The sequence below is a fragment of the Orycteropus afer genome, unplaced genomic scaffold (assembly GCF_000298275.1).
Source record: "Orycteropus afer afer isolate SDZICR_OR568_19922 unplaced genomic scaffold, OryAfe1.0 scaffold00002, whole genome shotgun sequence".
In the NCBI taxonomy this organism is placed as follows: Eukaryota; Metazoa; Chordata; class Mammalia; order Tubulidentata; family Orycteropodidae; genus Orycteropus; species Orycteropus afer.
This window is the reverse complement of record NW_006921589.1, coordinates 15,849,019-15,861,064: the sequence shown is the minus strand read 5'-3', so window position 1 is coordinate 15,861,064 and position 12,046 is coordinate 15,849,019. Positions and strand designations below refer to the sequence as shown.

Sequence of the window (12,046 nt, the reverse complement as noted above, 5' to 3'; positions counted from 1 at the left end):
CTGCAGTATGGATTACATCTCAACATAAAGAAAACAAAAATCCTCACAACTGGAGCAATGAGCAGCATCACAATAAATGGAGAGAAGATTGAGGTTGTCAAGGAATTCACGTTGCTTGGTTCTACAATCGATGTCAACGGAAGCAGCAGTCAGGACATTAGACGACGTGTAGCATTGGGTAAGTCAACTGCAAGGGAACTGTTTCAAGTGCTGAGGAGCAAGGATATCTCCTTGAGGACTAAGGTGCGCCTGACACAAGCCATGACATTTCCGATCGCCTGGTATGCATGTGAGAGCTGGACAATGAATAAGGAAGACCGAAGAAGAGTTGATGCTTTTGAGTTGTGGTGCTGGCGAAGAATGCTGAAAATACCGTGGACTGCTAAAAGAACTAACAGATCTGTCCTGGAGGAAGTGCAGCCAGAATGCTCCTTGGAAGCAAGAATGGCCAGACTTCGTCTCACCTATTTTGGTCTTGTTGTAAGGAGGGACCATTCCCTGGAGAAGGATGTCATGCCTGGTAGGGTGGAGGGTCGACGAAGGAGGGGGAGGCCTTCAAGGAGATGGATTGATATGGTGGCTGCGATGATGGGCTCAAGTATAGCAGGGATTGTGGGGCTGGTGCGGGATCGGGCAGTGTTTCGTTCTGCTGTGCATGGGGTCTCTATGAGTCGGAAACGACTTGACAGCATTTAACAACAACAACATTATTACATTAAAAACTTATGTTGTGAAGCTGAAGTTAATGAAGACTTTAGGTTCCTGGGACAGATGGGAGTAAGAGGCCAAAAGCCTGCTCTATCAGCCACATCCTTGCCTAAGCTGGTATTTGTTGTTCTTCTAGGGGACTATAATCTCCAAGGGGAAGAGTGGATCAGTCAGGCAGAGAGCACATTTTGGAGAGGGTAGCTGTACATTTTTCCATTCTTCTGGTTTTGTGCCCTCATTTTGATATTATGAAGATCAGGTGAGGTGAAAATTGCCACAGTCCTCAGAGACAATTCAGATTACTATAAAACAAACCAGCCAACCAGACTTTGCACGTTTTTCCAGAGTGGAGGCAGCTCTAGAATTCTCAAAATACTTTCTGTACTGCAGAAAAGCACAAATGGATATGGGTTCTAATGTTTTTTTCATGTGTGTTCCTTACTTACATGTTAAAGGCTACCACAAAGAGATTTTATAGTACATTCTTATAGAGACAAAGAGGAAATAAATGTACAAAAATATACAAAAGCAAAGCATTAACATTCTAATTCTAAAGAAGATACTAGAATCTCCCCTACCAGTGAATTCACTGTAATATCTGAAATATGGAATAAAAAACTATTTTTTTCTTTTTCTTCTCCATGAATACCAAACCTCATGGGAAATTTCCCTAGTATTTCAGAGAGTGAAGCAGAATAATGTGTGGTTTCCATATCAACAATGCCAACTTCTCTTTTGTTTCTCACTCATTTATTTACTTATTTACTCAACCAATAAATATTTACTGAATACCCACTATGTGTGTGCCAAGAACTGGCTTTCAAGCCAGAAAGATCAAAATAGACCTTCTGTCCTCATAGAGGTTCAAGTTTAATAATGGGAGAAATATTAAAAACTCTAATAAAAATGTTCTGGAGGTATAGTGTCTAAAGCATTTGACTGCTAATCAGGAGGCTGGCAGTTCAAACCCACCATCCACTCCTTGGAAGGAAGATTGGGCAATCTACTTCTGTAGAGATACCACCTCAGAAACCAAAGAAGGGTCACTATGAGTCAAATCAACTCGATGGCAGTGAGTTTGGTTTTTGGTTTGGTTAATAAAGATCCCAACCACCTGTCTGTCAGTTTGTTATCCTGTGGTGGCTTGCATGTTGCTATGATGCTGGAAGCTATGCCTCTGATATTTCAAATACCAGCAGGATCACCTATGGATGGGTTTCAGCAGAGCTTCCAGACTAAGACTAACTGGGAAGGAAGGTCTGGCAATCTACTTCTGAAAATTAACCAATGAAAACCATACGATCATAAGACAATATTGTCCAAAACAGTACAGGAAGATATACCCCTTAGACTGGAAGGCGCTCAAAATATGTTGTTGTTGTTAGGTGCTGTCGAGTCATTTCCAACTCATAGCAACCCCATGCACAGCAGAACGAAACAATGCCCAATCCCGTGCCAACTCCACAATCCCTGCTATACTTGAGCCCATCATCGCAGCCACTGTGTCAATCCATCTCATTGAAGGCTTCCCCCTCTTTCGTCGACCCTCCACCCTACCAAGCATGATGTCCTTCTCCAAGGAATGGTCCCTTCTGACAACATGACCAAAATAGGTGAGACAAAGTCTGGCCATTCTTGCTTCCAAGGAGCATTTCGGGTGCACTTCCTCCAGGACAGATCTGTTAGTTCTTTTAGCAGTCCATGGTACTTTCAGCATTCTTCGCCAGCACCACAACTCAAAAGCATCAACTCTTCTTCGGTCTTCCTTATTCATTGTCCAGCTTTCACATACATACGAGGTGATTGGAAATATCGTGACTTGTGTCAGATGCACCTTAGTCCTCAAAGAGATATCTTTGCTCCTGAGCACTTGAAACAGTTTCTTCGCTGTTGACCTTCCCAATGCTACACGTTGTCTAAGCTCAAATATACAGTGGCTGAAATAACGGACTTGAACATACACGATCATGAAGATGGCACAGAAATAAGTAATGCTTTGTTCTGTTGTACATGGGATTGCCTTGATTTGAATCTGACTTTACAGCAACTGACAATGACAAATAAAGGTGCAATGACTACAGTTCAAAGGCCAACTGAGGCATTGATGCCTCATAAGAGGTGGATAAGATTGGCTGAAACCCCAGATCCATGTTTTGTAGTGGTCAGAAGCTCTGCTCAGCACATTCCTGGGGACCTCCCCAAATCATGGGCTCCTCTGCTTTTAGGGTCCTCCTTCTCTGTGACAATGCAGACATTAAGATATCTCTTCCTCAATTTGCACAAGACATTCATTCATACAAAGCATTTACAAGTATGGCTGACTTTAATGAAGATTTAAGAATAACAAAGGTAGTTCACAGCATGGCTGCACAACAAATAGATGTGAGAAACAAAGAGGATATTCTTGTTTTTAAAAGTCCACTTAACCACTCCCCCTTCTCACTGGAGCTTCATCTCCCTTCAGTATCCAGCTTTCTACCATCTCACTGGTTCTTCCTTCCTCCACTTCCCTTCTCTCCTTTTCTTTTGCTTCCCTTACCACCATTACTCAGAACTAACCAAACTACCACCCACCTAAGTACCACCACCACAAAAACAATAAACAGTAAACAAATCCTTTTTGATCTTTCATGGAGCATGGCCAGCTATTTTTGTTGCTTGGGTTGTTGTAGACACTCATCTTTTCAGGGTTACACCATCTAATCCAAAAGACTTATCTCTGTATATTTATTATTCAAGATTTTTTTTTTTTTTTGGCATCTGTTAAGATATATATTTTAAGTCTGGATATCTTACAAATTATGATTCATGCTGTGGCACAAAAGTGGAGGGACAATAATGTGCACTATTAGAACAAGAGGACTTGATTAAATAGAGACAGCAGAAAAAGACAGTATCTCTGAGGAAGGATAACATTGCTGAAGCCTGTTAACCGGGCCCCGAGAGTGTGAGAAGAACATCCCAAACACGGAAGCAACATGTGCATGTCTGGAGTTGGGAAAGAGTAGGGGGCACTGAAAAAATTGAAAAGGGGCCCAGATAGCTAGATCCTTGAGAGCAAAGAGGTGAATGAAGGGGATGAAGTCAGGAAGAGGCAGACCATGTGGGACCTTCTAGAACACATTACTCCCATTTTCAGGTTCCTGCTCTTCCCTAACAAAGGAAATGACTTCATGAAATGGTTTTTCTAAACTTCATGTTTATTCAAATTTGAAACAGAAATAGTCAAAAACAGAACAAACAGAAAACAGAAAAAGTCAGTCAAAACAGAAAAAGCTGGCAAACTTTTTCAGACACATATGCACACACACACACACAAGCAAACATACACACACAAATGTTACATAAGGCACCTTCAATGAGGACCATAAAATTTGGCATTGTTAAGAAGTTTATCCCGTAGCTATGTACATGATTCTGGGTCAGCCCTGGTAATTAGCTAAGACCAGCAATATGAAAGTTTCTGTAAGAGCTTTTAAAATGTTGCCTGCCTGCAGTGCACAGCTCTAAACGTTTTCAGGGTTAGTATCTGCCCAGCTGACACACCCATGTTCCCTGAAGAGTAACAGCTTCTTGTTCTGCCCTGTGGCACCTTGCTATTGGCAAAGGCACGGCAGGAATGAATCTAGTTCTGTTGACCACCAGGGCAAACTGCGCGGAGTTCTTGTAGAAGGGCACTTTTTGTGGGTGCAATGTACACCCATGTATTTACAAGTACTGAAACTGATATACATATGAATAGTAGGCATTGTGGCTACTGCTTACTGCCAATGTCAATCTGGCTCTTAATGCTTTACGTATTACAGTAGAGTCATGTATTCATGATGGTGTTCATTCTGTTTTTTTTTTTTTTAAATAAATAATTTTGTTTCCTTGTCCATCCTACCTTACTTTTTTCTTCACTTTCACTTTTTAACTACTAATAGCCATGCCTTTTGAACCGTCTTTTTATTGAAAGTAATAAATTAAGACATTCATCTGTAGGTAGTTTCACTTTTGCATAAAAATCACCAGCAAATATATTAACATGCTCACAGTGTTGAGGATACAGGAATTCAATTGAATAGCAACAACCTTAGAAAGAAAACTTTCCATTTTTAGTTATTTGCTAGTGTTACACAATTGTAACTTTCCATGCAACATAATAATTTTAAATTAAGATATTTTGAAGAAATGATGTCTTCGGTGGCTCTTCTTCAAAATGAAGTCATTGACCATTTGCTGAGATTGACTTTCACGAGTTGCTAAGACTCTGTCCAATGATCCTATAAGTCAACACTTATGCTGGAAGCTTGGCAACTCGTATCACCAGTTTCATAGGACTTTTGATCTTTAGCAAAATTGATGAAAACCTGATTATTGAAAGGAAATAAAGCAGTTAGTATCTGGCAAACCAAAGGAAGAGGTAAGATTGATACATCACACACAATGGAAGAGCAAATAAGAAGGAAACTGGACTTCATAGGGGTGTGGTGGCCACATACACAGCCTCACTAGAAATCCTTCTTTTAAATATTCATACTTAACTGGGGTTTGAATATCATATCTCTAGCTATGGTTGTGATTATGTTTATAATCATAATATAAATTAAAAGCTGTAGTTAAATATGGATAGCCACATAGTCATACCCATATTGCCTAAACCAATATCTCTATTAAGTATAAAAAAGAAGCTGAAGCTCTACTCTTATCAAATATTCACATGATGATGTTGAGAGAAATTTCACTGGTTTCAAGAGTTAATGCACTAAAATAAAATTTTTACGGAAAGTCCATATTAACATCACGTTTAATGGGCAGACCTTTGTTACTTTGTTTAAAATCATTATGTCTATTAATCATAAGAGTCATTCAAAGAAGATTTATTGAGGCTCTGTTCTATGCCAGGCATGGCACTGGTGGTTGGCCACAAGTCAAAAACTACTAGATATGAAAGAAAAGGAACTTCAACATGGCCACTGAATTTTCTGTGCCACAAAGCCGTAATTGTATAAACCAAAAAATAACAACAAAAGCCCACTGTCATTGAGTCAGTTCTGACTCTTAGCAACCTATAGGACAGAATAGAACTGCCTATAGTGTTTCCAAGCCTGTAAATCTTTTCAGAAGCAGATTGCCTCATCTTTCTCCTAGGGAGTGGCTAGTGTGTGCAAACCACTGATCTTTGGTTTATAGCCAAATGCTTTACCCACAGCACCACCAGAGCTCCTAAAATGTATAAAACCCCTACTAAAATGCTTAAAACCTCCATCAAACAATTGCCCATACGTGGTAGCACTGTACATTGACTCATATTTAGAGACCACTGTGGCCTTCCTTTCAGATCCATTCCAATGATGGATGGAAACTTTCCGTATGTAGGTTAATTGAACTGCACAAAATTAAAACAGTGCAAAGCTGATGAAGGAAGACCTATCAAGGGCCTAACTGTTGAATGGAAATGTAATTACGACACACAATTCAAATGCAACCAAAGAGTTTTGCATTTGCCTCCTTAATTGACTCAGTTGAGCAGATCTAAAGATCTGGCACTCGATTCCCTCTAGATATTCTTATCCCACCATGATCCCACCATGATCCAGGAAGCAAATCAACAGAAATGTTCTTTTAGGAGCCTACCAAGGAGAAAGTAAGAACAACATTAACAGCTGTTTGTTTTATAGGTGATAATATTTTTTGCTTTACACAGACATATAACTGGATGGATATAGATGTCATGTAGAAAATAAATATCTTCAACTCTTCATAAAAGAGTTAATGCTTTTCACATCTATTTTTTAAGCCCAAAATGCAGTTAGAAATAAATTAAGCTCTTTGCTAAGTTCTGCAGGTGCAAAATTAGACACTGCTTCAATTAAAAACAAATTGGATGTCATTAAAAAGAAGTAACTAGAATGCATAATAATTAATACGTGACATTGTACATTGTGCAGGTAATCCCCGACTTAGAACATGTCGAGTTACAGTGAACTACACTTTGACTGTCCTTTTTTTTTTTGTATGTCTTATCATTAGTGATATGTACTGCATGCAGTATTACAGCACATAATTTGCTGTTGCTACCATTCTCAGATTTTCACTTGCAGATGCAGGTGTCCAAAGATCAGATTTATAAAGATAATGATAATAAAAGGCAATACTAATGAAAACTGAATAAAAGGAAAAGGAAAAGAGAGGTATTTGACTTATGTCAGAACTGCCTTAACACTGAGTCACTGGAGAGGAACCCTCTCATAAGTTGAAGAGTACCTGGATACAAAGGTCATAATATCCATCTTACCTCTTCCAGCGTGGTCTGACTCACTAAGAAATTTGTGATATTTAAGGCAGTCTTGTTGGTTTCTAGAAGATCAAAAATGTTTGCTACTCCTCCTGCTGTGACTGGTACATGATATTCTAGCATGCTAAGGTGCTGATCCTGTCGGAGAAAAGACAATTATTTTGCAATGCCAGGTAATATTGGCTTGATGGACATAACTTTACCAAGAGCTAAGGAAAATACTGGGATTCATTCCACTGGAAATGATGCTACAGTGTAAATAATGGGTATGTTTTGAAACTAACAGCTTGCAAGGAGAAGATGAAAAGTTTTATGAATGCCAAAGAGAAAACAAATTAAAAAGCTAATGGAAATTCCAAAGTGTTCCACATTCATGCACACTTACAAAGTCATTATTGTCTTGATTGGGAAAAAAACATCATGTGAGATGATATTTCTGTTGTCAGAGTATGCTCATTCACATAATTTGTTTCAAAGATCACTTCTAGACATTTGATCTTAATGTTAAAATTGTTTTAAATTGCTAGGAATTAGCTGTTCAGTTTATATTGGCTAAACACATTAGATATCAAGGGCATAGTCTAGGAGAAACCTCATTCAAATAACATCTCATTCAAATTTGTTTTCCATTTTTTTTTATTTTAGTCAGTAGTATCACCATCTACTTAGTAGTCTATTCTTATTTCCTTGGAATAACTTTGACACTTGGCAGTTCTGCATATCTAATCAATTACTATATCCTATTTCTTTTCCTCTAAAATGATTTTCAAATCGAACCTCTCCTCTCTATTTCCACCATCAAGATTGTTCAGATGACTCTCGTTTTTCCATATCTGAGTTACTGTACCACTTCTTCACAAATCTGGAAACGATACACCCATCTTTTCTGGCATAAAGCAGCCAAGATACTTGTTCATAAATACTAGCTTACTCAGGTTGTTTTCTTACTCTAGAATCTACCCCTGCAAACTAGTATGAATCAGGCATAGATCGAGTGTCTCATCCTGGTATTCCAGACCTCCCGTTACGGGCATCTCCTCTCTTTGCACTTCTTACATTGCCTTGCTTCTCCTATCGACTTGTTTTGCATTACCAACTGTCACTGTGATGGGATCATCTCGTTTATTTTTACTCACAAATTGTTGTTTTGCTATTTCTTTCTAGAGGCCTAGAAACCACCACCGACTTGTGAATAATAGCCTGTTTAGAGAGAAATCAAACTTTTATCGTCATTGCATTTGCCTTGTAGAGCACTGGTCCCATGAGGCACAGACTGGGGAGAATGTAATCTCATTCTCCACTGAGTGGACAAACACAGATTTCAATCCAAACAGTCACTGAGAGCAAAAGCATTACAACCAACACAACTTGTGCAAGTAAGGTGTCCTTTAATGTTTAAATTTGATTTTAATTTAGATGATAGGAAATGGGCTTTGATAAGAATCATAAAAGATATTATTTCCTGGAGGGGCTAGTCACGACTTGGGGAGGCCGAGGCAAAGGTATTTTGTAGAGATTAAGAATTGTTTTTAAGAAGGCATTCCATTTTGTTCTCTAAAATCGCTTTACATTAATATCATGCCTTATAGAAGTATATTTATGGGTACTTTATTATTTAGTTCTCACACCAATTCGTGAAGCAGATGTTATTATTCTTATTTTGCAAATGAGAAAAAAATGAGGCTCAGAGACTTTAAATACCTTTCTGGAAAACATAAAGGCAGAGCTGGACCTCAGCTCAAGTCTTTCCAATTGCTTTTTTGCCATTCCACACCTGATTTCCTTCTAAAATCAATCATTTGCTAAAATCTTCTTCTACAAATTACATGCACATCAAAGATGTTATTGATGGGATTTTTTTCTGTCAAGTACATTTATTTTAAGTATGTACTATATGAGGAGCTCTGGTGGTGTAGTGCCTAAGGCATTTGACTGCTAACTAGAAGGCTGGTGGTTCAAACCCACCAGCAACTCCTCGGAAGGAAGACTGGGCAATTTACTTCCATAAAGATACTGCCTCAGAAACCCAAGGAAGGGTTGTTATGAGTCAGATCTGACTCGATGGCAGTGGTTTATGTACTATATGAGATATATACGCATATATATACATATGTGTGTGTAGGGAGATCTGGTAGCATAGTCCCTAAGGCACTTGACTGATAAACAGAAGGCTGGTGGTTCAAACCCACCAGCCACTCCTTAGAAGGAAGGTTGGGCAATCTACTTCCATAGTGATACTACCTCGGAAACCCAAGGAGGGGTTGCTGTGAGTTGGGTCTAACTTCACGGCACATAACAACAAACAACAATGTATGTGTGTATGTTTATCTCATGGATATATATATATATATATATATATATATATATGGTTCACTGCCATAGAGTCAATTCCAACCCATAGTGATCCTGCAGGACAGAGTAGATCTGTCCCATAGGGGTTCCAAGGCTGTAAATCATGATGAAAGCAGACTGCTTCACCTTTCTCCCACGAGTAGCTGGTGGGTTTAAACTGCCAACCTTTCAGTTAGCAGCTGACTACAACACCACAGCTCCCACATATATATATGATATTACGCACACACACACACACACACATACCCCAACACACACACTAATAAACAAATTGCCATCTAATTTATTCTGACTCATGATGACTCCGTGTATCAGAGTAGAACTGTGCTCCACAGGATTTTCAGGGAGCTCTGGTGGTGTAGTGCCTGAGGCATTTGACTGCTAACCAGAAGGCTGGCAGTTCAAACTCACCAGCCACTCCTCGGAAGGAAGGTTAGGCAATCTACTTCTGTAGTGATACCACCTTGGAAACCCAAGGAGGGGTCGCTATGAGTAGGATACAACTCGATGGCAGTGAATTTTTTTTTTTTTGGTTTGGATTTTTCAGAAATAGATCATTAGATCTTTATTCTGAGAAACAGCTATATCTATATATATAAATGAAATCAATTGCATACTGTTTTAATTCGTCTCACACTTGATGGCCTGATTTCTATCCAGGCCAGCTCCAATTTTTCAGCTTATTCAAAGGAGAGTGAAGGAGATAATGTCTTCCATGTCTAGCATTCTGAAACTCAGTAATTTATTTTACAAAAAAAAAAAAAAGCCCATGGTCATATAAACTAACATCTGTCATCCTTCAGTTCTCTAACAGATACAACTATTAAACTCTCTCTTTCTCATTGCCGTTGAGTCAGATCCGACTCATAGTGACCCCTCCTTGGATTTCCTAGGCAGTCTCACTACAGAAGTTGATCATCCAACTTGAAAATTAATACAGATGATTATAATGCCTTGGTGAGGAAGAAATGAATGTATCTATGTAAAAGGGCCATGTTACTTTTAAATAGCTAAAATATATGTAAAATTGATTTGAAATTCTATTTGCTCATGCTGTGTGGGTCACAGTACCTCATGTGTCTTGAACTAATAAAGACATTAAGATTAATAATAAAGCTATGGTCAACTTGAAAATGGCTTACGACTTTTATAACCAGTCAAAGTCAAGCAGCAGAACGATCACCTACTTTTAAGTACGTTTTTGGAAAGTGCAGCTGCATGAATCTTGTGAGGGCCTCCATGCTCACTTTGTTATTCTTCAAGTGAACCTTGACAGTAAATCCTCGTCCAAACCTAGAAAGAAAAAGTGCAAAATATGATATGAGTTACATTTTGCTGAGATAGCTCCCCTGGAATTCTAGATAATGAAATAGGACCCAAGCTGAACATTAGAGTCCCTTTTCTTATATAAAGACTGTCATTTTGCCATAAAAGATCAGGGCATGTTACAAGCTGGAAATAGTGCAGTGCTATACTTTTTTATTTATTTCTGCCACTATATAGAGTCATACTCTTTGGGCAAAAGCTGCCTGAGAAAGAGAACATAAAATGTAGACTTTCTTTGACTTCCATGATTTGGCAATTGATGTCAATTTTGGGGGCTAAATACTTTCTAACTTAAAGTAAGCAAGGTCATGAAAGGTGGGTCAATGGAGATTTGGTGTCAGCAGTAAAGGTTAAAGTCACTGGGGTTATAAAAATAAATAATAAATCAATATGCCAACTAACTGTTAGCACAGTTAGAATAGAGTTCATAAACAAGTCACTAATCTTCCTCGAGCACCAGACAGGAAAGCAAAATCGTTATATAAATACCAGTAAAAAATAACATCTTAAAGTTTGAAATCAACGTGTACATGTATAAACGCATATACACTGTGGTCAAATATCTGGCCAAATATAAGCTATTCATATAATTTTAATTTTATATTAATGTCAGATTTATGGTAATTTCTCTAATTTATTATTGATTAAAAGGTTTTCAATGCTCTAAAGATGTTAGTTTGCTGAAAGTCTCTGTAAATGGCAAATGAACACACCAGATAAAATAAGTGCCTTCATGTACCTGTCAAGGTCCAAGCTGCTCTTGGGTAAACACTTGAAACTGCTTCTTGAAAGTATTTTGATTGTGGATTATTATTATTATTATTAAGCCTTCTAGGTTGTTGGGTTGTTAACTTAAAATGCATCAAACCCTCAGGGAAAAACAAATTAAATTTAAAGTGGGTTGATAATTAGCTCTGCCCCTGTTGTAGGAGATAATCTTTGAAGATTATAGTGCCATTAGATTTATTGGCCAACACTATGTGTTAAAGAACACATTGTTCTTCACCTGCTCTTTATGTGCTGCAGAGACCCAATGCACTGGAACCTTCCATTCACCATAATGGCCAGCCTGGTACAGAGTGCTTCACATTCTTCCATGCTGAAAGAGCATTCAAGGCACAGAAAATTAGGCTTCAGTATACGAGCTTAAGCATAATTGTCTCACTATGGTACTTTAGAAATATTGCTTTAGTTTCTTAAGATATCTTTTCCCTTGAAAGAGAACAACAACAAAATTTTCAATATAGACTAATGTCTTCAGATAAGTTAAATTACTGCTTTCTTCTCAACTTGACAACATATTCAATGCCCTCTCTCTTGCCTAGAACGTCCATTCTACCAAACTCAGTATCTCTTTCAAGGTTTGATTCAAGATTTGCT

General features: G+C 38.3%; 1 protein-coding gene across 1 annotated transcript in view; it reads right to left on the bottom strand.

The window, feature by feature from the left end:
* Positions 1-4,973: 4,973 nt before the first annotated feature.
* ABCA12 (ATP binding cassette subfamily A member 12) overlaps positions 4,974-12,046 on the bottom strand; it is a 214,616-nt gene continuing 207,543 nt past the window's right edge. Inside the window, exons 50-53 of the mRNA XM_007935860.1 lie at positions 11,673-11,765; positions 10,528-10,633; positions 6,989-7,126; positions 4,974-5,060 (exon numbers count right to left, since the gene is read on the bottom strand). Coding sequence (XP_007934051.1) covers positions 4,974-5,060; positions 6,989-7,126; positions 10,528-10,633; positions 11,673-11,765 — 424 coding nt within the window. The remainder of the gene's footprint in view (positions 5,061-6,988; positions 7,127-10,527; positions 10,634-11,672; positions 11,766-12,046) is intronic.